Source organism: Lepidochelys kempii, chromosome 8 (genome assembly GCF_965140285.1).
Source record: "Lepidochelys kempii isolate rLepKem1 chromosome 8, rLepKem1.hap1, whole genome shotgun sequence".
In the NCBI taxonomy this organism is placed as follows: Eukaryota; Metazoa; Chordata; order Testudines; family Cheloniidae; genus Lepidochelys; species Lepidochelys kempii.
In genome coordinates, this window is record NC_136387.1 from 61,165,542 (window position 1) to 61,193,475 (window position 27,934).

General features: G+C 40.4%; 2 protein-coding genes across 4 annotated transcripts in view; one reads left to right on the forward strand and one right to left on the reverse strand.

Annotated features, from left to right (window-relative positions):
* UCHL5 (ubiquitin C-terminal hydrolase L5) overlaps positions 1-2,349 on the reverse strand; it is a 30,838-nt gene extending 28,489 nt beyond the window's left edge. The window contains exon 1 of the mRNA XM_073356717.2: positions 1,995-2,349. Coding sequence (XP_073212818.1) covers positions 1,995-2,076 — 82 coding nt within the window. The 5' untranslated portion in view covers positions 2,077-2,349. The remainder of the gene's footprint in view (positions 1-1,994) is intronic.
* On the forward strand, positions 2,231-27,352 carry RO60 (Ro60, Y RNA binding protein). Of its 3 annotated transcripts, none has more exons than XM_073356715.2 (9): positions 2,231-2,741; positions 11,984-12,584; positions 13,475-13,695; positions 14,003-14,149; positions 18,167-18,304; positions 20,942-21,058; positions 22,126-22,239; positions 24,193-24,339; positions 25,779-27,352. In XM_073356715.2, exons 2-9 carry the CDS (start codon positions 12,005-12,007, stop codon positions 25,929-25,931), a joined length of 1,617 nt encoding a protein of 538 aa, XP_073212816.2. In that variant the 5' UTR covers positions 2,231-2,741; positions 11,984-12,004; the 3' UTR covers positions 25,932-27,352. The 3 variants fall into 3 exon arrangements, with proteins under 3 accessions (XP_073212816.2, XP_073212815.2, XP_073212817.2); XM_073356714.2 differs by having other exon boundaries at positions 2,232-2,995; XM_073356716.2 differs by lacking the exon at positions 2,231-2,741 and adding an exon at positions 7,625-9,080.
* Positions 27,353-27,934: the final 582 nt, after the last annotated feature.

The window sequence follows — 27,934 nt, forward strand, 5'->3', positions numbered from 1 at the left end:
AGCCAGATGAAGATACAAAGGATGGGGTGGGACAGGCTTTACTGGTGAGGTCCAGGACCAAACCTTTGGTGAGAAATTCAGCGCTTCCTGCAATCAACACATGCTGGGAAGTATGCTGAAATTTCTTCCAAGGTGTCTGAGTATCTTGGTATGAGGAAACTTCATATCAGCTTCTGGCTAGTTCATGTGATAAACCTTAGCTCCACGTCCCTCTAGAATTCTTCCTCTTTCCAGAAGATACAGCACTCTTGAGGGGCACCTCCTTACAGCTGCCTAAAGACTAGGATCATATCTCCACTATTTTACCCCTTGTAGGCTTTCTGGACTGCAGGAAAGTCTCTGCTATTCTACCACTCTCCCCCATTGCCTCCCCGCAAAAAATTATGAATAATTACAGTGCCTGACTCTTAGCTTTCACAAACAGCAGCAGCATGAAATTAATATGATTTGACAATTTCAGGGCTGCCAAAATGATTCTCAGCAGTAACAGTTTTACTGCCCAGAAATGTGTTAATCTCATTTGGGTTGTGCTGCTTCACAAAGCTGCAAGCAAAAGAAGACACACTGGATCTGTGTCTGAAGACTCCAGCATAGGAACACTACAACGGTTTATAATTCACATTTCATCTTCACAGCCATGAAGGATGGAAACTTTTTATTTTAAAAAAAAGAAAAAAGTTTATGGCTTGCAAAAATGGATGGCTTAAGTGCCCACACTTGTGTCACTACCAAGGTATTTTTGCAAGCCCTGGTGTAAAATGTCAGACTTATTCATGGGTCAGGTAAGTGAAGAAGAAAAGGCAGAGAAGGTAAGAAACATGCTTAGAACTGGAGTACTTGTGGCACCTTAGAGACTAACCAATTTATTAGATGAAGTGAGCTGTAGCTCACGAAAGCTTATGCTCTAATAAATTGGTTAGTCTCTAAGGTGCCACAAGTACTCCTTTTCTTTTTGCGAATACAGACTAACACGGCTGTTACTCTGAAACATGCTTAGAACTATATGTCAAGATAGTCTAGTAAAGGACTTTAATCTACTATGTGGACCTGGATACACAATTTAGCTTCTTTGGGCCAAATTCTACATTGATTAACAATCCATACAATCCCAATAGTGCCAATTGTATTGTATGTGGTGTAAATCAAGGCAGCACTTGGTCCTCTCTAACTCAGTGTCCAAAGTTGTAAAATTAAGATATTATTTACCTACCTCACACAAGTTTTCTGAGTACTAGTTACCATTTATGAAATACTTGGAAGACACAAGTGTGCTATGTAAGTACTACATCTTAAATGCAACATACTGAGCTAAAAGAAACCTCTCACATAAGAAGGCACATGCTCATGCAAACCTGTATACAGGTTTGTTCATTCAGGATTTTTCTTTTTAAGTTACTCTCAAAATGCTGATGTGTACACCCTGGCCAGGGCTCACTGCAGCTATTGAGCTGTGTGCACGCCTCAAAGGTCTTCCTCAAAGAAACAGCATTAGTTCAGTGCTTGAGGGCCGCAGCTGCCCCATAACAACCACGCAGTCCCATTTTCAAGCACAAATGGGGCCCCACTGGGTTTCGGGGGAGCTGAACAGTGCTGCAGGCTGGGATGTGTCGAGGCAGGCTGAAGCGTAGAAGGAGCGGAACGGGCCGTGGCTTTCCCTGCGAAGAGCTAGCCCTGGAGAGGCTGAGCAGGTGCTGGGCACTGCACCCTCCCAGCGGAGGGGCACGGCTGGGAGATTTGGGCATCTCTCCTTCCGATCCCACCAGAGCAAAAGCGCCGCCTCAGCCCATCTGCACCTGCTAGAGGTAGGGGGTGTCGCACCCCAGCAACGCCGCTGAAAAGGCTCGGGGCGAAGTTCAGGCAGGTCCCGAACGACGCGCCACCCCCGTCCCGCAAGAGGCGGAGGGGCAGCTGCAGGCCTCAAGAGTGCCCGCCCGCCCGCCACCTGCCCAGACACCGGTCCCAGCCCCCTGCCCGGGCCCCGCTCGACCCCTCACCAAAGCCCTTGATGAGCTCCGTGAAGACGCCCGGGTCGCTCTCCATCAGGCACCACTCCCCGGCGCTGCCTCCTCCCGACATGGTGGCGGGTCCCAGGCTCTCACGGAGCAGCCGCTGCCACCAGCCGCCGGCTGAGGCTCTCTGCACGCCCCCACGCACGCCGCCGCTTCCTTCCCGGCAGGCTCCGCGGCCCACGCTGTCATCTCTATGGTGAAGTGAGGGCGAGCTCGGCCCGGACGGAAAGCGAGCAGCTAGACTACATCCGGGATACTACTTCCAGTCACGGAAGCGGCCTCAGCTTACCCGCTGAGGAGGATCCGGGTCCTCCGCCGCTGTGCCTGATGGGAGCGGGCCATCCGGGTCTTTGGAGAGGGAACTAATGGGAGGCGCGACGGAGAAGTTTATCCGGGTCCCAATGCTCCGCCTTTCCCTGCCCAGCCCGCCGCTGTTCAGGATGCTGAAACGGGGAACTACATCCGCGGTCGCTAGTCCCCGGGGGCCGGGGGGAGGATAGGCGGAGCGGTTCCATCCGGGGCCTCGGAGCTTGGTCACTGTGGGAAGGGAAGGAAGAGCGGCTCCATCCGGGTCTTAGCGATGCTGTCCTGACAGGAATCCGACCAGGGAGGGGCTGACTTCGAGGGAAGCCTGCTGCGCGAGGAGAAACAGAGTCGGCCGCGGGCTGATTGCGGAAGCCTTGGCGGAGCCGCCACCTCCTGCTGCGCCCGGTCCCCGGCTCACGCGCGCAGGTAGGGCCCGGCCCCGCTTGAGCAACAACAGCCGCCGTCTCCGCCGAGCGTCCCGTGCAACGCCACTGGTCCGAGCTGCAGGCAGGGCCTCCCTTGGGCAGCGGCCTAGCCACACACCTTTCACGCCCTCTTAAGGATCGCCCCTCCCGACGGCCTTGCCCCTGCCAGAGGCACCGAGAGCCGTCCGTCTTCTTAAGGCTGGGTGTGGAGCCTTTCTGCGAGCGGAGGCCTCTCCTGCTTTCGCCACCCCTTCGGTGAGGAGAGGCCCGGGGGAAGCAGGGGTAGGCGCTGGGGTGGAGCGTTTCGCTCGCTGTTGCTATTCCCAATGGGGGGAGGGCGTGCGAACGACCAGTGTTCGTGGGTTGGCAGAGCAGCTCTCTGCGGGAAGGGGCGCCTAGTAAACCCCCCAGGACAGGTGCCCGAGATCTCTTGTATAAGGGAAGGGTAGAAAAAACTACAGAGGGGGAGGCGCACACACAGCGCGCAGAGCACTGGTGTTCGTGGTCCAGGTGTTCTGGGATACTGGAATTTGTTTCCCGCAGTCTTTTTCGTTAAGATACCTCAAAAAGTCATACAAAGGGTTGAAAGCAAGATGTGGTCCTTTGAAGAATGGTTTCTTGGTAAAAATAAAATCACATTTGAAGAATAAAATTTTAGGTTGCTATAAAAAGTGAATGTGCAGGTCTTATAGAAGAGGATGCTTGCCAGACAATTTTTTTCCCCTTGTCCCTAGCTTGGATACTCTTTTCACAGATTTTCTTTCCATATATTGTGGACCACGTGTCATCTTTATAACTCTCTATAAATCAGACTAAAGAGTGATAGAGGGAGGGAGAGGCAGTGTAGGCTACTGTGAAGAGCAATGGACTGGGACTCAGGAAATTCGAGATTCAGATTCCAAGCTCTGCTGCTGGGTGACCTTGGGCAGTCACTTCATCTCCCACTGCCTTCATTTCCCCATCTTTAAAATGGAAATGGGAGTCTGCAAGTGAAAAATGCTATACCTAAACTAGAAATTAATATTATCAAACCTCATTTCCTTGTCAAAGGTTCTGTGTCAATCTTCCTTTAAGAGAGAGGCCATATTATTTTTTATAGGAACATAGGAGGTGCTTTATTTAATCAAACCAGTGGTTTAGGTAGGCCATTGTTCTCCATGTGACAGCAGTTGTTAGCAGATGTGCAAAAACTGTGAAGCAGGCAACTATGAAACAAACTGTTAATGGGAAGTTTCTTATTAATCCCCTCAGAAGAAAGCTTATGTCCTGAAGCATTAGTGGTCTATATTGCTCTAAAGCTGTGGGTTTTTTGAGTGCTTTTTTTAAAAAAATCCCATCTAATTTGACAGTGAATATTCTCAGTATTTGTATAAATATCTAATCCTTTTTTGAATTTTGAATCCTTCTAAGCTGTTGGTCTCTATATTAGGATTAACATTTTTAAAAGACTGCAAATGAATACAGTTCTTTACAGAACAGAAAAAGATATAGTCTCAAAGGGCTTACAAATATAAATATACAAATCATAGTAGATTTCCAGTCCAGTGTTTTTTATAATTTAGCCAACATAAAACCAAAGTTTAATTTCAAATTAACTTGTAAGTGTTGTATTTCATTTGCAATTCAAATACCTGTTAAATGTAGCAATTTGTTAAAATTAGGTTGGAACCTGTAGTTTTATTATAGCTTTTCTTTAAATATGTTTTTTATGTAAACCTTTAAAATTTGGATTAATTATGTGAGACTTTGCTTTTTAAACCACTTTTATGTACTTGTATAGCACAAATGAACAAATTCAGTGTAGTTGCAACTGATACAGCTGTAGTTATTCTGAGACAGTTATTCGCTGTGGTCTTGTGGGAAATGGTGATTCAGAATGTTATGCTTATAAGAAGCATACGGAATTTTTTTTTAAAGGGAATAAGGCAATACGCCTTTAAGCGTTAACATCAGTATATGCTTTTATTTACACACACACAGACACACAGTTTTGCAGCTAGATTGTATAGTTACCAGTTTTTAGTGTTGCTTTGTCAGTTCCAGTGGTCAGCTGAAATTGCACAGGAGGGAGGGGAGCCAGGCCTTTGTTGAACGCCTTCGAAGCTTTGATGTTGATGCAGAATGAACCCAAAGTCCCAGGGCAATACACCCTTTTTTTTTTTTTATAAGAAGAAGTTTTATTACAAGTCTTTGGACCTTGCTGTGTTACACTGGAGCTGTTAATTACAAGGTAGTTAAGGTTGCTATTAATTAGCATTATTTGGGTTGTTACTGGGACTATTTGCAGCTGATTTTTTTATTTTTATTTTTTTTCTTTTTTCTTTATTTTTTATTTTGTTTTTGGGGTGTATGCCTTTGCTTTGAGGTCGTCAATTTGCCACCTGGGTGATTCTGATGATAAAGCTGATGCCTCTCTACTCCTTCACTCCCTTCTTGACTGTTTGGTCCAGCTGTCTTTTTTTAATTAATTATCACACTTTTTTTACTTACATACCAAACAGTAAATAAGGCAGTAATTACAGCCATAAAACTTTTATACTTTTAAGAACAATTATTAACACAATTAGGAAAGAATAAACTTAGAACAATTTCTTCTTACTAATTTAAGGAGTACATTTTATTTTTTTTATTTTTACTAATTTGAAGCTAGCAAAATGGAGTATAAAGCAAAATAGAGTACAATTTACTTAAGACAGTTTTTCCCTATCAGGATTTTGGCCTACAAGAATGTTGCACTCTGTATTCCTGAGAGAATTCTGCGCCTAAAAATTATGCACACAATATTTTAAAATTCTGCAAATTGTATTTGTCAGTAAATAAATGTGGCTCCAGCATGGCAGTGGGGAGCACAGGGCACTGGCTGCATTGAGATGGGAGATCACCCTGAAGCCCCCACCTCCCCCAGCATAGAGACTCGGCAGTGAGGCTGCAGCTGACCCTGACGCAGTGCAAGGACTGGCCCTGCCCCAGAAACACCCCTGACTCCCTGACTGGCCCTGCCCCAGAAACACCCCCGACTCCCTGCCTCTCTGTGCCAGGTGCACCAGGTGTGCATGAGCAGGCTCAGCCCAGCAGTATCCAAGTGTGGGGGGATCAGGGTGTGGGGTGAGAGGTTTCTGTGTGGGGTAATCTGGGTGTGGGCAGCTCAGTGGGACACCTGAATGCACACAGGCTCATTGGGGGGGTTCCGGGGCAGGAGCAATGGGAATCTGCAGGGGATGCAGTTGAAGGTGGTTGGGGCTGGTAGGGGAGGGGCAGCACTGGGTGTGGGGAGATAGGGCTCAGCACGGGGGTCTGGGTGTGGGAGGCTTGGGGTGGATCTGGGTGCTGGGGGAGTGGCACTTGATGGGGTGGGGGTCCAGGTGCAGTTGGTTGGGGCTCAGTGGGGTGGGGGTCTGGGTGTGGGGGGTTTGTCGGAGGGGTTCAGGTGTAGTGGGGTGTGGCTTGTCAGGGTGAGGGTTCGATGGACCTCCTTAACGGGGGAGCCCCAGCTACCGCCGAGGGGATGCCGCATGCCAAGCTCCCACTTCCCCCTGCAATTCCGCTATCCCCTTTTCTTCTCCATCTTCCTCTGCTCACTCCCACATTCCCCTCCCCCTGCCCTATTCCACCCCCCCTTTCTTCCCCACTGCCTCTTCCACCCAGCCCCACTGCAGGCACTCTTTGTACAGAATAGAAAACAGGAAGCCTCCCAGCACACAGAAGGGGAGCACAACTGTCACTAGGACCCAGGAGGCGGCGTTGAGCTGCAAAATCAGTAGAGCAGAGACACAGCCTCCTTCAGCTGGGAAGCTCTGCACTTGCAGAATGAGGGGGGGCAGAGGCATGTAACCCCCTGTGCACCCCCATGCCCCATCTCTGTTTGGAAGGGAGGGCAATACTCTAATGGTTGCCCTCTTACCCCCCCCTCCCCCCCAGCACAGTTTCGTTTGCTTCCCTGCCGTTTTCCATAGGGAAACACAGGAGATCCGCGGGAGGGGTGGGTATTTTTGGCAGGTACACAGTCCCACAGAATTTCCCCAGGAGTAACTCTGAGTCAATGCTGAACTCCTCTGTGGCATTAGGGAGCACAGTTCTCTGTTGGAAGGGGACTGTGTTTCTAATGAGGCTTACAGCTGATAATTTGGTTCTTCAAAAATCACATGGTAGTTTTTGTAGAAATATTAACTTGTATGGGTGATGTGCAGGACATACATTCCACTTTTTTAATTGCAGAATGTAAAAATAACCAAACATACAGCTCTAAGGATTTGACTACACAGGATATTACTGCAGGGCAAGACAGGGTGTGACTACAATGCAGTAGCTTGCTGCACAGCCGTGGCCCATCTATAGGCATTACAGTACTATAGTGCACTAAAAATTCTTTAGTGTGCTTTTAGGTAAGATGATAGGTGTCTGTGCAATCATCAGGAATAGAACGTATATTAGAGTTTTAAGTTTTGTAATGCTTGTATTCTGTAATTGAAATTATATACCAATAAACAAAAATTTAAGAGAATAAATGTTTCCTTCCTAAATTTCAGTAGGATTGGATATTGTTCTTCACTTTGTATCCTAAGCTGCGATGTAGTGTCTCCATGCACTGTTTAATAGCTACTGGGTTCCATCCCAGATAAGGCCATAGGTGGATGAAATTGTATGTAGTTTGAAAATGAGATTTATAAATTCCTTTAGGAACTTTCTGTATAAAAGGTACTATATATGCCTGTAAGTCTTCACAGTGGATAAAATTATGCTCTGTAAATAAGGAAGGTTCATGTACATGTTTTAAAAAAATACAAAAGACTAAAAATAACTATGTACCAATAACATTGAAAAATCATTAAAATTTAATGTGATCAGTGTAAATCATGATTTTAAAAATGTTTAAATTAGTTTTTAAAAATTTGAATCAATATTTTAATTGAAATTAAGTTTTAACTTCATGTTTTTAGTTTGCATCATCAGCATCTATTCCTAATCTTTCTGCTATTGGCAGGAATCGTACATTCTTGAGCCTACAAGTCCTGCTAATAATCACTTGGTAGCCAAAATGAGTACCTGTGAGTATTATTTGGCTCAGTAAGTGTGGTTTTTCTTGTTACAAAGTAGCTATCCCAACATAGTAGGACTTGCATTGATGTTGGTGTCAGAGTAACTAAGGTGGTAGAATTCTTGACTTGAGCCAGAATGTCATTGCTTTGAGTCTTGCACCAAGACTTGGGTTCAAATGCAGTCCAATAGTAAAGAGAGAAGTAAAGTCCTTTAAAATGAAATATTAAATGGACACTTGCCAGTATCTTTGGCTGTCCAAGAGGAAATTCGTGATTGATACTTAACTTTTATTTTTTAAATTAAAAATAATGGATAATCTGTTTGTATTGATATTTGGATGGCCAGAGCTATGTGCAAGTGGTTGCTGAGCATATATTATTAAATTTGACCAAAGAGTCACTGCACTACTAGCATCTAATTGTTTTGGAATAGATAAATTGAGTGGGAAAGGTGCTATTTATATTTCTGGGGGAATTCTGTGCCAAAAATTTAAAAGCTTGGTTATGAATTTGAAGGGTTGTTGGGTATGGTTGGGAAAAGTATGGAACAGGGTTTTTTTGGTGCAGGGAGGGATTCTTAGGGAGCATCCCTCATGCAGACCCTGGCTGACCCCTAGCCTCTCCCATTCAGTCAGGCACATCTGCCCCCTCCCTATGTGTCCTTGCACTCCCCTGTCTACATTTGTCCCTTCTTCCCCACTCAGGCACCCTCTTCCCCCCATCCACATGTGTCCCTGCACTTCCTCTCAGCCACCCCACTTCCCCTGTCTCTATATGGCCCTGCATCCTGACTTCCATTTAGCCCCTGGCTCAATGTTGTCACCCCACTAGCTCTTGTGCCCCCACCCCAGTCTGTCCCCCACTAGCCCTTCTGAACCCCAGTCTGCTACTCCCCCAGCAGCCCCATATGCCCTGCTCCATCTGTGGCCTGTGCCTCTTCACCTGGCCCTGCAGCAGGGTACTGTGAGATGGTATACATTGCCCCTCCCTCTCCACGGCTGCTCTGGCTCGGAGGCGGCTGCCCTCTCTTCTGGTGCCACAGCAGCCCCTGGTGGGCAAAAAGGTGACCAAATAAATTTGTTAGTCTCTAAGGTGCCACAAGGATTGCTGATACAGACTAACACTGCTACCCCTCTGAAACCTGCCCAAGAGGAAAATCTGCAAAAGCCACCGGAAGGGAAGGGAAGGCAAGGCAAGGCGGGGGGCGGGTGGAGTCCAGACTGAGACGGGTTCAGTCTGAAAAGGAATATAACTGGAACTCTGAACCACAGAAACTTTGCAACCTGCCTGCAACAATATCTAGGGTGAGAAATACTATTTGTAACCAATTTCTTTAGTGAAACTAGCTTAGTTTGTGTGTTTGATTTCATTTGCTGAGTAATCTGCTTTGTTCTGTTTTACCACTTAAAATCTGCCTTTTATAGTTTAATAAAATTTGTTTTGTTTATTATTAAACCCAGTTTCCGTAATTTCTAATTGTGGGGGCAAGAAGTGTGCACACCTCTTTCCACGCTCAGGGGAGGGGGCAAATTTCACTATATATCTTTAGATCTGCATTCCAAGGGAGGTGGACATCTGAGTGCTGGAGCAAGTCCCTTAAACTGAATCTTCCTAGAGCTGATCTGCAGCTGGGTGTGGCCCTGCCTTTGTGTGAATTAGAGGAGGCTTTAATAACCGGGCTCAGCAAGACAGGTTAAAGGGGGCCTATGCTGCAGAACAGGTAGATTCAGTAGTGTCTCCGCCCATCAGGTGGCGTCCCCCGGGGTCCAACCCATCACAATACAGAATTACAGAAAAGTGCAGGTACTTACAACACAGGGTAAAATCACCCCATAGATTTCACACACAGGATTCTGATTACTGAGAGTCACAATCTCTTTCACATCCCATTTGTATTATTACTGAGATGTTCAGGTTAGTGTTCTATACCAAAATCTTTCTACATTTGGAAGAAAATCTTTGTAGTTAGTTAATTGACTCTATTAATCTCTTGTGTAACACTTGACTTCAAAGATTAATGTAGCCCAGTATTTTGAAAGTATGATGTAACTATAGCTGCCATATGGCAAAGCATACTACTTCATGCATGTTGGAATATCATGTGTTTCAGATATCAAAACACTTTTTGTTGCAAAACAATTAGATGCACCCAATTTAGCTAACACTTGGTATTTTCAGGGTATCTGGCGTGTCTCAGAAGTCAGCGTGTGTTTTAAAATTAGAGTTTGGTTGCAAGCAGTTTTTGAATGGAGAGCTGTTGACCTTTAAAAGAAAGTTGCACATATTTGCTTTGAAAACTCACAGTGAGAAATACTTCTTGGAAATTTTATATGAAAATAAAAGATGAATAAAATTACCATTCCTAATCCAGTTGCTGGCACCTCACTGCTTCAGAAAAAAACTCTAGCAGAGTAGGGATACAATGAGACCGCAACTCTTTCTTTAACTCTTTCCCTTGAAATTCCTGGATAGGGTGTGTGTATATCTCATCACATGTAGGGGGTAGAATACTGGCTCTCTTCAGTCTGTGAGATGTCTATCCAAAGTAGGAATAGAATTAATAAATGTTGATTATGTTTTTAACTAAAATGCTTTTAAACACTAATAGAGTTTAACACCTATAAAAATGTGTGAGCTAGTCATGATTAGTTACCACAGGATGTGACAGTGCCTCATCTTTTTTTACTCCCAAAAGAATAGGTCTGTGATCTTCTGTACTTAAAATTAATGCAGCAAAGTACTTTGCAGAGAAGCTAATATATTCTTTTCTGTTGCTCCTTTTACTCTCTAGTAATCGAGAAGATACTCTGACACTCAAAGGATTGTTCTTTCTGATACTTAGTAGCCCAAGACATAACATGCAAGTTCTATATCTTCAGATTTGCTCTTAGGTCTTCTAATTTCCACCTTATGTTTCATTTGTTATGATATATGATTCTTTCTTTTGGCTATACTACAACTGGATTTTTACTTCTCAAAAAATAACTTTTTACCTTAAGTTTAACCATATACATTTTATGGCCTTGCATCTTATTTTGGTTAGGAATAAGAATATGGTATGCCTACAGATGATATTATGTTAGTTCTCTGTGTAGCAGTGTGTAAACAAGACCTGAAAGGTTTGGGATGTATTTTGTTTCTCTTTCTCTCTTTGCTTGTGAGCTTTCTCAGTTTGCATCTGAAAGGACAAGAGTGTTTGAATCTTTATTAAAGATGGAATTTGTCTTCGTTATTTGTCAGGTGTTTCATTTAAATAGATGATAACCAAAATAAACAAAATACACAGTTTTTTTGTTTTGTTTTTAAGTCTAGGACTCTCTAGCATTCTGAGTTGCTCAAGTTTCCTACCTTTATCAAATGCAGTGTCTTCATTCAGCCGTCCAGCAAATAATGGGGGGGACAAGATATGATAAATTTTAATAAAAAAAAAATCTTTTATAACCAAAAGAGCACAAACACCCTCCTTCCCTTGGCAGGTCACCTTTAACTAGCCTGTATGCTGATTCTAAGGAATTTAAATTTTCATCTTTGGGATTAAGTTTCTTTCTAATTAGCTTGAATTTAAAAAATCCCCCTTCATAAAGTTTAGTATCATTTTGCTAGTTTTAGGTACAATCTGTCCCACAGAAATTCAGGACCTAGCTGCTCTGGAAGACTTTCCTGCCTGGAGAACTAGTAAAATGCTGACATCACTCAGAAAAGGGTTTTTAGTCAGACTGCTTATGGCTTTTTTTTTTTTTTAATCAACACTTACTTAACTTCAGTGACTAACATTTTGGATAAAGAATGTATTTGAATATTGAGTACTTCTGCCCCTTCAGTTAAGCTGTTAGAGCTCACAATAAAAATGCTTTGAGACCACCAGCAAACTCGGGGGAAATTAAAACCAAACTTGATATCCCTGTTTGAAGCAAACCCTTTTCACAACTTGTTTATATGTTACATCAAAGCCAAAGAGGGCATAAACCCAATTTTTAAATATGTTCCTTGAAGATGCCCTTTAGTAACTTAAGCGCTTACTGGACTATGTTATTGCTGTTCTGAACTATGTTTAATGTAAATCTAGAAGGGGCAAGGGGAGAAGGCATTACAGATATGATGTACTCATTTGGCTACAGATGTAAGAGGAGGAAATGTTACAAGCCAAAAAATCCAATATAGTTCAACATTTATTTGTAGTAAAATTATACTCTTTCTTTTTTAACAGGCTTCCTGAAACTCTTAAGCAATGGATGAAGACGCAAATCAAATGCAGCCCTTGAATGACAAGCAGGTGCTGAACTCGGAAGGTGGATATGTATGGCAGGTCACAGATATGAATCGACTCCACCGTTTCTTATGTTTTGGTTCAGAAGGTGGTACTTACTACATCAAGGAGCAGAAACTGGGCTTTGAAAATGCTGAAGTTTTAATAAGACTGATTGAAGATGGCAAAGGTTGTGATGTGGTACAGGAAATAAAGACGTTCAGCCAAGAAGGCAGGGCAGCAAAACAGGAGCCCATGCTTTTTGCTCTTGCAATTTGTTCACAGTGCTCTGATGCAAAAACAAAACAAGCAGCATTTAAGGCTGTTTCTGAAGTCTGCCGCATACCAACTCATCTGTTTACTTTCATCCAGTTTAAAAAGGATCTGAAGGTGGGCATGAAGTGTGGCATGTGGGGCCGTGCCCTGAGAAAAGCTGTTGCAGACTGGTACAATGGAAAGAATGGCCTGGCTGTTGCTTTAGCAGTTACAAAATATAAACAAAGAAATGGTTGGTCTCATAAAGATCTGCTGAGGTTGTCCCACCTAAAACCTGCCAGTGAAGGTAACAGTAATGTTTTATTGACCTTGAGACTGGACTAGTTAAGAAAATATGGTATATCAGATATTATATTAAACCTTTCATTTCTAGCATACGTCTGTCCTGGAAGTTTAAAGGTCTTGATGGAGTAGTGGTCTCTCAGCATCCATGTATCCTGTAGGTTAAACTTTAGAAATAATACAGAAGCTGATAGCTTGAAAATATGGTCTGTTTATCTTGACTCTTTAAGAATAAATGTGGTCTTTGGTTATTTTTTGTGACTCCTGTCAAGAGATGGCTGAATAATTCTTTCAAATCATTTAGTTATTTTTTTTTTCCCCAGAAGTTGGCAAATACATTTATTTTTTCATTATTCAACCAGATCTGTTGTTTCCTCATTATTTTTGACCTTTGGTCACAGTTTTATGTTTCTCCTCAAATATAATCTATTTTTATATCTTAAAAAATGCAGATTACTTCAAAATGTTTTAATGCTTTGTAGTGTGTTGGGGTAACTGAAATATTTATACATAGCACATTGACAGTCATCTTTTCATTAAATGTTCTGACTAGTTTTATCCCCTTATTTTTCACAACACTGTTCTTGCTGTGGCACAGGGTAGGGGAAAAAACATTGTAAAGAAAACTACCTGTATTAAGTTTCAGCCTTCCAAAGGGAGATGATACAGTGAATAAAATAAAATAAATCTTGGAAAGTATTCTGAATTGTGCAGCCTAATGTATATGACTGTAGTGTTCTAACTTAGACCCACTCTATTGGTAGCTGGCTAGCAGTTCTGGGAATGAAACCATAGTTAAAAGCATCCTTCTAATCAACTCTCCTGCCAGACTTACTGAACTCTCTGTTACCTGGGTCATAATCCTGAATGGAAAATATTTTTGTCTTTTCATAGGACTTGCTGTAGTTACTAAGTATATCACCAAGGGGTGGAAGGAAGTCCAGGAGGCATATAAAGACAAGGAATTTTCTTCTGAGACTGAAAAATTGTTAAAATATCTGGAGGCTGTGGAGAAAGTGAAACACACGAAAGATGAATTGGAAGTTATTCATTTGATAGAAGAGTATAGGTTAGTTAGGGAGCATCTCCAGACAAATCATTTGAAATCTAAAGAGGTGGGTATGTGTATGTAAATATTAACATCTTGCATCAAATGACTAGTGTCCTTCTAAAATTCGTCTTGTATATCTTGACGAGTTTGGATTGCTGAAAATGTATTTTTATCCAAATGGAACTCTTAAAGCGAGTTTTAAATCATTAATAAGTAGTTAATCAACATGATGAAGTTCTCTGTGTAATTCTGACACTTTAAAATACATTGTTTGCATATTTTGCTTGATGTTTTGTGTATACAAGAGACAGAGTCTCTCATCAAATTAAAATATTATCTTTTTCCCCCCTTTCCATATATTACTGTAACAGGTGTGGAAGGCATTGTTGCAGGAGATGCCCATTACAGCAATGTTGAGGAACCTAGGAAAGATGACTGCAAATTCAGTACTTGAACCAGCAAGCCCAGAAGTAGCAATAGTGTGTGAAAGACTGAAAAATGAGAAATTGTTAAAAAAGGTAAGAACTGTTTTCACTACTCAGTGCTTTTACTTCTGATATGATTCTCTTCCTAAATTGCATTTCTTAAAAACTTCAGAAGTGTATGTATTTTCTTTGTTGAAAAATGTTTAGGTGTGCTTTGACATAGTTAAATCCAATCACATACAATAATTGCTAATCAAAGATAACCTTTTTATGTGAAAGTTCTTTCTTACTACTCTGCAGTTGACTCTGCTTTGCTTATGAACCCAGATTCAGGAAAGCACTTGAGCATGTAGTTAACTTTAAGTATTTGACTAAGTGTTTTCCTGAGTTGGAGCCATGGAGAATTTCATTTGCTGGTCTCATGCATTAATGTTATAACTTAAGCATTCTCATGCACTGCTTTAGTAATCAATTGAACATGATTTTCTGAAGCTACTCCAATAGTGGGGTAAAAGTGCAGCAGTTGCTGTTTCAGAGTTTGGTTGGATGCTGCTATATAATTAGAAATACTTTATAATTTATGAATTTCTGAAATTTTAATATTATTGTTAATGGAAAAGTATAGGTATAGCAGAAGCCTGGGAATGGAGTGGAAGAGCAGCCTGGTGTACTTTCTCCTTTCTCAGGGGCCTGAAAATTGGAGGAGCAGAAATGAGATTGTGAGGGTATTGCCTCATTCCTAAGGATCCCTAAGGAAACTAGGAAAGCAAGTGGAGGAGACGTGCATAGAGCCAAGACAGGAAGGGAAGACAAAGCATGATAAGTGGGGAAGAGACACTTTTCCCCCCACACCCTGTTACTGTCTGAGCCTTTTGAGGCACTTGGTGAGAAAATGAAGGAAGAAAGTGGGTTGGTCCTTGCCACAATTATGGATGAGTCACTTGGACTTCAGCAGGAGGCAGAGAAGGCATATGGCTCCTTCCCTGGGCATTCCATGGACTGGGGATGATGCAGAGAAGACTGCAATCAGGGAATCTTCATTTTCCAGGATCTTCTCCAAGAGGCCCACAGAAGAGCAGAAGCCTGTCAGAAGAAAGGGTCTCCTCTTTTCCAGATCCCTCCAAAAAGCTTACAGCATCAGAACTGGCAAGGAAAGGAGTGACCAAAAGAGGGGAGGAACTATTATGAAAGAGGGGAGAAGGTGTGTACATGTTTAGATCTGTTGGACCTGCACAGTTCCTTGCTGGCACAAACAAGCTACATAAACACCACTTAGGGAGAACAAAATGAGGGAAAAATAAATTAGTAAAGCAAAATAAAAAACAGTGGCTAAACTACGTAACAGACAATAGACTGGTGGTCCCCAAACTGTGGGGCGCAACCCCTATGGGGAAACATTCAGGGGGGCACATCGAGGCCCAAGTCAGCCCTCACAGGGGGCAGGGAGGGAGCGCCACCCAGCCCTGCTTTGGCCCCAGTTCTGCTCTGACCCTGCTTCCAGCCACCCTCAGTCTTGGCCCTCAACCACGGCTCCACACTCAGCCGCAGCCCCAGCTGCCAGCCTCCCCCGCAGCCCGGCTGCAGCTCTGCTCCCAGCCCCCAGCTGCGGTCCCAGCCTCGGCCCCCTTACCCCTGTCCGCATAGCCTGAATGCCGCTTCAGGAGGCGTGGGTGTGGACACGAACAAGGAGGAGAATGACCCTGAAAAGTTCGGGGACCACTCCAATAGGCTAACACAGTACTTTTCCAAAAAAGTCAGTTTCAAATAACTGAATTTGGCAGCGTACTTTCATATTTAATACATAAAAGTGACAACTTTTCAATTTTGAAAAAGGATTTCTTTTTTCCACGTAGCTCTGAGATGGAACCCTATTTAAGTGCTATAGTAGGTTAACTTAAAAGAAATCTCTTTCGGTTATTAAGATGGAAGATTTGAGGGACAGAATACAATCCTGTTAAGAATTCTCCAAGTTAGAAGATTCCCAGGCAAAGGTCTTCCCTCCCCACCCACCTCTTTTGTTATTACTTTGAATTGTTGATGTTTTCATCTTACACTAGATTGGTCTAAAAGTATCTGTGTTGATTTTTTTTTTTTTTGATCTGTTGTACGGTTGACCATAAGATTTTGTTGGCTTGTTTGCGAACAAGTTTGGATGGGTGGAGCTGCTGCTGTTTGATTCTGTTCTTTTAAAAAAAAATTCTAAAGGTATTTATGGGCAACTTCAGCTCTGACCCAAGCACTCATGTAGGGTGCTGCGGGGATTGATATTGTCACTTCTTTGATGAATGTGTATATGATTGTTGGGAGGGTTAATGAAGAGACATAGGCTGCAATGCAGTCAGTAGGTTTATGACATCCTACTCTACATCTCCATTGCATCTGATCCAGCTGGAGAAGTGGAACAACTTACCTAATGCCTTGATTAACTTAGGGCATGGATGAGAGCTAGCTGGCTGCAAATTAATCCAGAGAAAATTGAGTTTATGTTGGTGGGCACCCTCATACCCGTGCCCCTCACAGAGGGAGTATCACTGCAATTTGTAAAACAGATGACAATATGATGCTATTGTTAGATCCTGGGATGCGCCTGGGTGCTTGAGTGGAGATTTTTCATCTGTGCCTGATCAAAAGAGTGCAATTTTGTGTATGTTTTGTGAGAGAGAGAGAGAGAGAGAGGGCCTTGGTGCCACAATTATCCATGCTTTTGTTAACTCTCAAGATTAGACGCTTTAATGCACTGTGCACAGGGTACACATTAGGACTATTTGGAAGCTGAAGGTAGTGTGAATGCTGCAGTCTGCTTATTAAGTGGAGTTGCACGTTGGGAGCACTTCAGACCAGTGCTGTGTGATCTGCACTGATTCCAGTAAGCTTCTGGGTGGAATTCAAAGTGTTGGTTATAACTATAAAGCCTTAAATGTGTGGGTACCTGATTAGCTGAGTGATTCATGCCATGGTATACTGCCACAGTTGAGATTAGCAGAGGCAGTGGATCTGGAGTTCTCTCCCAGAGAGAGCTACTGGGGAAAAAAATTCTGTGGTAAGTCCTTGAATTTTTTTTAAGTTGCTTCACCCTCCCTCCCTGATTTTCCGGAGCCCAGACTTGTTAACCTTTGGGGCATACTGTAAAGCTCATTGTGAAGTTTCTGGGGGTTCCCTGTAATAATTTTATATTCTGTATCGGCCTGGTTGTTGTTTGCTGTATGACTACATTGGTTTAACTCAGTTGGGCTGTCTGCAATGTAGGTCGGAAGGAGAAGAATCACTCAATATAGCCATTTATCAGCAAACACTTAAGAGTTTGTAAGGGACGATGCCAAAACTATTGGACTTAATTATTTTGTCTCTGGCCTATGGCCAGCCTGTGAAACTGGTTTCAACAGGAATGGCTCAGACCTTCCAGGCACAGGAGAACAAAGAACTCTAGAAGGTTTTAAAAAGGAGACCTAAGCAAGGAACCAGACTGAAACTAGCCTTAGATTCAGGAATCTGTTGTGGTGTCTGGAGAAGCTAGGCTTACGTAGGTCGCCATCATGAAATGGTGGGAATTTAGTTAAGATAGACATGTGTGTAGACTGTTTTAAAATAATTTTTCTCTAAAGCTTTGTTCCTACTGCTAAATAAAAAATAGTTTTGTTTTTAAGAAGGTTGTTGGTCACTGCATATCACTGGATTTTGAAGGGTAATTGTACCCAGGTCAAGGTCTAAGAGTGGGAGAATTGCTAAGTTCCACCCTGAGTCAAATAAAGGTATGAGGCCAAACAGCTGAGGAGGGTGCACTCAGACCAGAAAGGGGACGGAGGTGCAAGCAGCTCCATAACCTTCTTTTCTCTCTTTAAGTATGTTGTTGTTAAGGGATGTGGGGACTAAAGTGGATATATTTGTGCGTAGCCATTTGTTTTTATTTTCTTGTGATTTTTAATTTATGAAATAAGTGGACAGAGCACTGGATAAGTGCCTATAATTGTATTTTAAAAATGTGAAGAAACAATAAAATAAGGCAGATAATTGCAACTGCAGAGAGAGAATGTAATTTGTAGTTAATATTTGCAGCAATAATTGAACTTCTTTGTACTTTAAATGTATTTTTAAAGCATGTTTTGTTTATAGGCTCGAATACATCCATTCCATGTTTTGGTTGCATTAGAAACCTACAAAACAGGACATGGAAACCGGGGAAAACTTCGGTGGCTTCCTGATAAAGACATTTTAGAAGCTCTTGATGCCTCTTTTTACAAAACATTCAAGGTAATGGTCTGTTTAACTATCATGTTGTAGATCTCTGCTAGAGAAGTTATAAACCTGGCTTTGCAAATATCTGGAGTGATTTAAAGCAGAGTAAGCAATAAGATAGACGAGTATTCTTACTTACTGAGGTTGAGGTTGGTCCTAAAATTCTGTCCAAGTATGATGGGGTGGACTAGGCCCAAAGGCCCCCTGCTGGAGGCCTCAGGATTCTGCCATACCCATTCCCAGAAAGGAGCAGTGAAGTGGTCCTCCAAGAGGCCTAGAATGGTTGCAAGGAAGCATCCAATCAGGCGTCAGGAGGGCCATAAAAAAGGAGGTGAAGAACAAAGCAATAGTTAGCTGGTGCTTGGAGCTGGAGAAGAAAAGACTGCATGTCTGGCTGGAAGAGCAGCAGGACCACGGACAGTCTGCTGGCAGGGACCAGGGGAAGGAGAGGCTTCTGGCTGGCTGCTAGGTCTGAGCTAAAGACAGTTTGCTAGCAGGGCCCCAGGGAGCAATGAAGGAGCTCTTGGCTGGCTGCTACTGAGTAGGGAGTGAGCCTGGGGAGGGCCGCAGGAAGATAGTGTTTCCAGGGAGGAAGCCCTGGGGATACGGTCCCATAACCGGGTCGGGATTACTTAAAGACTGAGCCCGGAAAGGGCTAGAGAAACACCACCAATGGGGTACTGAGATAGACCCTGGTGGACTGTGTACCCCAGAAGGGGTTTGTTCTTGTTCACATGCAGATAGTGTGAGAGACTTGGTAAGAGGGCTGAGTCACTAGGAAAACTGCCTAAGAACCACTGAAAGGGGTCACCAAAACTGAAAGGATGCAGACACATCCAACCAGAGGGGGCATTTACAAGAGGTGGGAGCGGACCTTGTTACATCAAGACTATTAAAGGACTTTTTGCCTACTGCCTTAATTCTTTTTCTTATAGTGCAAGTGGGTCTGTTTCCAACTACCCAGTGCATTGTTAGTGGGTTTTTTAAACCTAGATGGCCCAAAATGGGTGGTGGTTTTGTGGTTTTGTTTAAGCGTAGCCTAATGTTGGGAGTAGGGTGACCAGATGTCCTGATTTTATAGGGACAGTCCTGATTTTGGGGGCTTTTTCTTACAGAGGCACCTATTACCACCCACCTCTGATCCTAATTTTTTTTTTTTTTTTACTTGCTCTCTGGTCACCCGAGTTGCGGGGAGGGAGGTTGTTTATTTTAAATTTAGGGACCGACTTTTTGCTGTCCATTTTGTTAGCCAGGTCTAATCATGAGATGTAGTCAGCTTTAAAGAACTTTATGATCTGTGATATAAATGTGCCTTTCTGATAAGCATGATTAATAGCTGAAATGTTTAGGGGAGAAGTATTCTCCCCATAATTGAATTTTCCCCACATTTATTTAGGCACCTTAAACTATAGTGTCCTTTTAACTTTTGTAGCTATCCATCTTTGTTAAAAAGCATTGGCACAAAATAAAAATATATTACTAAATCATGTTATGAAATTGTTACGTAATAAAGTTGTCTTTCATCAGCTGTTAGCATTCCACTTTGTAAAACACAGTATGATGATGTTTTCAGATAACGAGCAGTTTCAGCTGCGGAATACATGAACAATGAAGCTAAGCATGAAAGTGATGATTTTGATGAGTTAACCAAAACACTCAGTTAGCTATTTAGTTTTTGGTTTTGGTTGGTTGGATTGTTTGTTTTTTCCCTTTGGTGTTAGGGCCTTTCCTGAATATAGAATATTATGAAGTCAAGACTGCATTTTATTGCCACATTTTTGTGTCCATTTACTTTCAGATATTTATGCACCAGTTAATTAGTTCTATAATTACACTAGTTACTAATCTACCGTTCATGGAAAAAATCCTCGTAAATGTTGAAGTAAGCTGTGTGTAATTCTTAAAAGGTTACATTGTGTTGTAAGGTCTGTCACTAATATTTTGAAGTCATAGTACTTTTGCATTTAAACAATACCAAAATAATTGTTTGGCTAAATTGAATTCAGCTGCTAGTAGTATGGTTAGTTTCATTTGTCCCATGAGAGAACTTCATGTGGATTTGGTGATTTAGAGGGAGGTACTTTTCTGACAATTTTTTGTAATGAATCCATGGGCAATTGTTTTAAGAGATGCAGTCTTTCAGATAAAATGAAAAATGGGGGTCCTGACCACTTGTCTTGAAATCTTAATTGATGACATTTTTTACCTGAGCCAGGGTTATTATTTAATCTCCTTTTTGGCAAGATTTAAACATGGGTAACTTCTTCCTGTCAAGCTAAATTCCCATTTACTTTGACAGCTCAAGTTGCTCTTTTCCTCCTAAAACTTATTGTGTAGTTTTTACTTGTATAGGATTGGCTCTGTATTTCAGAGCTTGGTAAAGTTATCCATTTTTATAAAAGGCTCTGCAAATCATTTTAGAAATCTTTTGCATGAGAGGCATTATGTAAATGTAATGTGTAACATAGTATTGAATTTTTGTAGCAAAGATTTAGTAATTGTTTAAAAATTTAATATTGTGTCAAAAGAGAGGGGGAATTCACTCGATTTATTTAACTGCTTTTAAATATACTCTCCTGGGAGACGGAATTGAAGATAAATAAGTATTTTGAGATTTTTATATATATGGGTTTTTTTCTCTCATTTGTTTAGACAGTGGAACCAACAGGAAAGCGTTTCTTGCTTGCAGTTGATGTCAGTGCTTCCATGACACAAAAAGTTTTGGGCAGTGTGCTCAATGCTAGTACAGTTGCTGCAGCAATGTGTATGGTAAGAAATGGATCTTTTCTTGTAGCGATCCAGAATTCTTTAGGCTTGATTATTTAGAACACTAAGTCAGTATTGTACTGCTCTTCTGGCACAAAGATGCCTTCAAGATGCCACTAGAGGATTCCTTAAGCATGGTGAAACCTGTGAGTGGCATAGGGCCACCAAAAGTAGCTTCTGTGCCAACCCCCTCCTGGCTTCTGGCATAGAAGATATGGCTAGGATACCCTTATGCATGGTTGCTAGAAAGGCCCCTGGAGACTGTTGGTAACCAGAATCAATAAGAGCAGCCTGAATACTAGGCTGGTACCCAACATCTATTAGAAGAGTCTTCAGGCTGCTTTTATTTGCTCTATCGGAAAACACTTAAAATCACTTTCCTTGAAGCACAATGCAGACTGAGTTGAAAGAGATTTGGGAAAATATTAATACATGAATCCATCTCATCAAGCCATGCTTTGAGGAATGTATTCACTCATGTGGAATTTTAATTTAGAAAGGATGATAATGTTTTAAATTGTGAGGAAAATACATACTTTTTTTCCTTTTTAGGTTTTAAAATTACTTTGCAGGGGATTAGTAATTTAGGAAAATACTTCAGTGCACATTTCAAATAGCAGTCAATTTGTTTTTAAAGTTTAAACTTTAAAATGAAATTACTTGTGCTTTTTAAATTTCAGGAATATAGAAAAATAGAAATGTACCATGTTCAAAATGTAGTCTGTTTCCTATAACAGAAAGGAAGGAAAAAGAGAGAGAACAGAAAAAATTCAAACTTTGTATCTGGAAACTAAAAATTAAGGTTTTTTTATTATAGTGATTAGGTCCATTAGTTCATCTTGGATTGCTGCAATATTTAGGCACTCTAGGATAACACTGCAAATTAAGGGTAGAGTTGAAACATTAACTTCACTTTTTGGGGGTCAGTCATATCTGTATTACTTTAATTTGATGCTTTGTGTTTTCAGTAGAAAATATGTTGAATTATCACAAAACAAACTGCAGATAATTTCAAAGTGACATAATTAAAATACTTGACCTAATTCCCCGAAACCTTATTTTTCTCTCAGGTTGTTGCACGCACAGAGAGAGATTCCAATACTGTTGCCTTTTCACATGAAATGGTCCCCTGTCCAGTGACGAAAGACATGACATTACCTCAAGTATTAGTGAAAATGTATGAAGTATGTGAACACTTTTAGTTTTGTTGTACTGTAGCTACTGTATAATTCTGATAAATCTATTGCCAAAAATTAAGACATAATTTGGGTCATTTAGTATTTGCATTCTAATTTTTGCTTTCTAATATTTGCTTTCTAATTAATCCTCATTGCGAATTTATTATACGTTTTAGTAAAATCTTCTTGTTTTTCCTTTCTTAATATATCTGATTTCTTCTGAAAAGCTATGTCGAGCAAATCCTATTACTTTACTATCTGAATAGTTCTACACTTCATTTTAGAGAAGTGGTATTGGCACGTAATCTCATAAACTTTAAAAAGATGGATGAGCATACAATAAATTCTGTAAGGCAATATGGTGTAATTTTTTTTTTGTAATGTTACCAAAGAAGCTTCTGCATATAGTGCTTAAAGTACTTTACATTTTCAAAGTAACTGTATAAAGAATCATCTTTATATCTTCAATTCTGCATAGCCACTGCAATGTTCTAATTCATACTTTTCATTGCTGTTAACTTGTGCTTTACAACAGTACGTGCCATAAAATTTATCAGTTTCTTGGAAATAAACTCCTCTGGTGACTTATCCAAAGCCCATTGCAGTTGGATAAGACTCCAGTTGACATCAATGGTTAGGTTAGCCTCCGATTACAGTATTGAATAAAAAAGGCCAAAATCCAAGGCCCAGTCCTACAATTTGATGAGCACGGGTAGACTTGTGCACCCATGTAGAACTCCATGGACTTCAGTGGACATCCATGTTGCATTGCAGGATGGGGCCTGCAATTTGAGTTTATCTTCATAACTAAGTTGTAAGGGAAAAACTTCACTGTCTGCCTGCTATCAGACTTTTCTTAATTACTAAACTTATTAATTTTCCCTTTATGTTGCTACTCCTTATTTTTCTGTATGTTTTCAATTTTGTTGGCACTGGCCAATTTTGTTGAAGGGTAAAGACTGCAATTCATATTCTTGAGGTATCATATTTCCTCTATGTCTATCTCAAACCAACTCAAGTTAAACATAGGTTTTTAAGGCTAAATTCAATGTATTGAGTTGCTTGTAAGCTATACTTGAGTCCCTTAGGGTCCCCCCCCATCCCCCCCCAAAGAAAAACCATCCTCAGAGAAATTTACGTTCAGTTTATACATAATTGCTCACAAATTCTTTTTGACTACTTTCTAAATATCTATCTAGAGCCGGCTGAAACTTGGAATTTCCAGTTTGTGGGAACTTTCAATCTTTTGACATTTGAAATTTTTATATAGCAATTTCAGTATTTTGAAATTTGGTTTAATTTCCAGTAGCAATGAAACCCAATTTTTAGAAATTTCTCACAAACTGAAAATTCTTGGGGTTGGGGGGGGTGAAATTTGTTTTGGAGACAATACATTGTGATTCCCAGAGGAAATATGCTTTTTGGGACCCAGTAGCTACTGACTAAACTTGACACGATTCTTGTTTAGTTTCACTGTTGGAATCCTACCTGTAGTTCATCAAAGGTTCCTCAAACCCAATATTTTTCAACAAAACACTTCAGGTTTGATAAATCTGCATTTTCTGACAAAAACCCTGTATCACTGGAATATTTTCAACCAGCTCTATACATAAACATTGTTTTTAAATACCTTGAATTTATAGAAGCTATCAAATGGCAGTGTTTTACCTATTTTTATTTATAAAATATATGTTGATACATTTATGTTCAATGTTTCTAATGCAATTAATGTCAAAGAAAGAGTAACCATGAATGCTTCATGGTAGATACAAGTAGGAAAACTGTTAACTCTCATGTCCTTCTTTGTACTATTCAATTTCAGGGCCACGTTGCTGTTGGATAGTTAATCATAGCTAGTAATATGAAAGGATAATATTTATAAGATATCACTGTAATACTTCCAGATTTTATGGTGAAGTGCCCTATACAGTTCTCAATAATATTCTTGTGTATTTTTAGATTCCAATGGGTGCTACTGATTGTTCTCTTCCAATGATATGGGCTCAAAAAACACACACAGCTGCTGATATCTTTATTGTGTTCACTGATAATGAGACCTTTGCTGGATATATTCATCCTGCAGTTGCTCTAAAGGAGTACAGAGAGGTAAATAACCTTCTGATAATACAGTATCATTGTCCTCTCATACAATTGTGGAAAAAATATTAAATTGTTAAGAAATTTGTTTTGGAGACATAAGCATTTGTGGTTTAATGCAATAAACGTATGCTTTTGTATTACAGAAAAAAAGATTCATTCTTGGAATCTTTGTACACTCAGGGAGAAATGAATGGCATTTCTTGGGGGGGAAAAGAACAGGAATTTTCAGATAAATTTGTCATTAATTATTGGCCTAATATTTACATCCTGTGTTTAAGTTTCGTGACAAAATTTGATGTACTTAGTGGTTAGTGAATTTTTGAACTTTTCTATTGGATATATGATTGATAAATCAGTGAAATTCTGCTTATCCAAAAACGTGAAGTTCTGATATTCCTCAGTGCTTTGTGATAGAGTTGTTTTTAGTAATGTAGTAAAAACTTATATAGAAATAGCTGCCAGTGTGAGGTTATGGGAGCCTGCAAAGAAGGCAGATAAACAGGAGTGAAAAGCCCCTGGAAGCAGAGCTTATGTTGCTTATTATCTTTTCAGGAGGGAAGCTACTGAAGTTATTAGCTCTGTGGGCTACTAGCTTCCAGCAGCTTTTCTTGTGCTGATCTTGTAAGCTCTGTAGGCTTTCTCCCTATAAGTCGATTTGAAATGAAACTTCACTTATAATGAAGTCAAACTGCAGAAAAATGACTTCACTATAAACATGTTCCACTGTAATGTTGTTCAAATTCTGAATAAAATAGATCTTTGACATCCTCAGTAGGAGAGAGATTGAATTTATATTCATATTATACCTTTTACTTTATATAATTCATGTGAGGACCTCAAAGTTCTTCACAAACACTAAAGACTTAGTTAATCACCACATCACCCTTGTGAGGTAGGTAAGTGTTACCTCTGTTCTGCAGTTGGGTAAAATTGAGGCAGGGATGTTGAATGGCTAGGCCAAGGGTCACCAAGAAGTCTGTGGCAGAGCTGAGACCTGATCTGACTGCAAGAGCTATGCTTTATCCATAAATGCAGCTGTCACTCCTATTAGATGATTGGATGGCCATTACTTACAACAGTCATCATATGAAATGTAGTCAATAGAAAATTTAAATGTTTCCATTTGAAATAACCCACTTTTCAGCACAGGCTAACTCTGTATTCCTGTCCACAGGCTTTGGTGGTGTGTAAAACCAACTGATTGCATTTATTTCATCTTCACATAAATCAAACTGAGACTTCAATTTTGGTTTAAAAAAATATTAACAGCTAGATTTTTGGAATCCTTACTCATGAAATCTCCTGTTGCCATCATCACTGAATCAGTGCACTGTGAAGTACCTGAGTAAGGACTTCAGGATTTAGGCCCCAGATGATTTATAAATTGTCGTGTGTATATTCTGGTGTACTGAAAATGCTTTATTTGCTTTCCTTCCTATTTCTAGAAAATGGGTATTCCATCTAAACTGATCGTGTGTGGAATGACATCAAATGGCTTTACCATAGCAGACCCAGATGATAGAGGCATGTTGGATATATGTGGCTTTGACACAGGAGCTCTCGATGTCATTCGCAACTTCACTTTGGATTTGATTTAATCTGTTAGCACCTGTTATTCACAGTGGGTCCGTTGCTGGCAAGAGACTCTGCCCTGAGAACTGCCAGCCAAATGTACTGTACTAAAATATGGCACATGATGCACGTATCAAAATGATACCTTTTTGTAAAGGGAAAAGCAGATGAGAAATGACTTTTTTTTTTTTCTGTTGCACGTAGTTTAAAAATAACAATGGGAAAGCCTGCTAAACGTAGCTACACAGTTTGATTTAATTTCATTTATAATAGTTGAACAATACTAAGGTTTTCTGTCACTGTACAATGCCTTTGTCTTCAATAATAAATTGATGAGTTACTTCTGGTATTGGGAGTCTGGGCAGGAAAGGGAAATGGTGTTATTGTTTTTAAATAGTGTCAATTTAACAGCAGTTTACTCACGGTTTTTGGTGTTTTTTTTTTTTAATATTTGTATTTGCGAAGAATAAGATTCAACCTTTTCCATTGTTCAGTTTCAAATCTATAAAAGAGAAATTATTTTCTGGAGTGCACTAGACCGTGTAACTGTGATGGAGTGTAAAAGTTACTTGTCAAATTTTATACTGACAAAGTAAAAGTGGAAATATGTGATTAAATTGTGATAATCAGACTTTCTCTGAACAGATTACTATCTGGATCTTCTAAAATAAAATATGTAACTTTTTTGGTAAATTGAAAGGCAGTTTTTGTAAATTGCAATTTCTGCAGACTATTGTAGAATTTGTATGCTTTGTAAGAAATCTCTACAAACTCTTTTTGGCAAAAGAAAGGATCCCTGAAGTCATAAAATCAAGTCCCATCCTCCAAAGTAATAGCTTGCTGAGGTTTCAAGTGCTTTTTCGATGAAGATTAACAGATACATCTGAATTAGTGTGACTCTTAAGTTTTGGTCATCATAACCAGAAAAAAATTAGCTGTTAATTTCTGTATTATCTACTCATTCTTTTGAAGAAATCTTACCATCCAAAAAAGCAGAGCACTTCTTAGCATTTGTTTTAAAAAGAAATTCAATCAGTAATCTGTTTTCAAAACTACTTCTACTTTGTAGTGACATTCTTACAGTGATCTTTCTGCATTATACAGCTGTCCCCTACACACTCAAAATCTTACTTGTTTAGCAGTGTTTTGGAAATGAGAGTTTTAATCTTCTGTATGACAATAAAGAAAGAAGAGGACAAAAGGCATAGGGGAGAAAGTTGTGTCTACAGATAACTTCTTGACTCTGTTTTCGAGCAGGAATTAATAGTAATGTGTGTTTTCTATCTATCCTATCTATCCATCAAAAGGTCTCTTCAGAATGTCACAGATTAAGAACACAAGTTTTATCTTTAAGGTTTTTAAGTAATACTTTACATCTTTCCCTAAATTGTATGCATGTGGCTGTCAGTGTCCTGCTAGCTGTGGTTATTTTACAAGATTAATTTGGTATTTGTTTGAAAAAGATTGTAGTTATAAAATAAGCTAATTATAGTAAATAATACATCACACTTCTGTTGCTATACTGAAAATATCCTTTGAGATATAAAGCAGGTGTTCACATTTGAACAATGTATAAACTCTTGATATCTCCTTATTCAATATGTTTAAAGTATAAAGAAAATAAGTTCAAAGTTAGTGTTTGTAGGATGGAGATTTTAGACTCTGACAATATTTAAAATATAGATGGGTGACTGCATGCCCCAGGCTTACTGCCTCAATTTGTCAGACTAATGTTCAAGGTGTCATACTACCCATTTATGCCCTACTTCAAGGATTAATTAGAACAGTGAAGACAGCATTTGAGCTGTTTTTAAAATTGTCTTTTGAAGAACTGGTGGTAATGGAGTAGTGGCTTTCAGTCAAAGTGAATGGAACTTCTTTCAGTTAATAGTTGGTAAGTGACAGTGCAGTAGTAGAATAAAGTTTTCAAAATGCGGGGCTAATAACAGTTTTTTCAGGTGACAACATCCAGAAGCAACTCCACTGCTTTCTTTGTAAAAGGAATTTCAAGAGGCAGGTCCCCCATCTT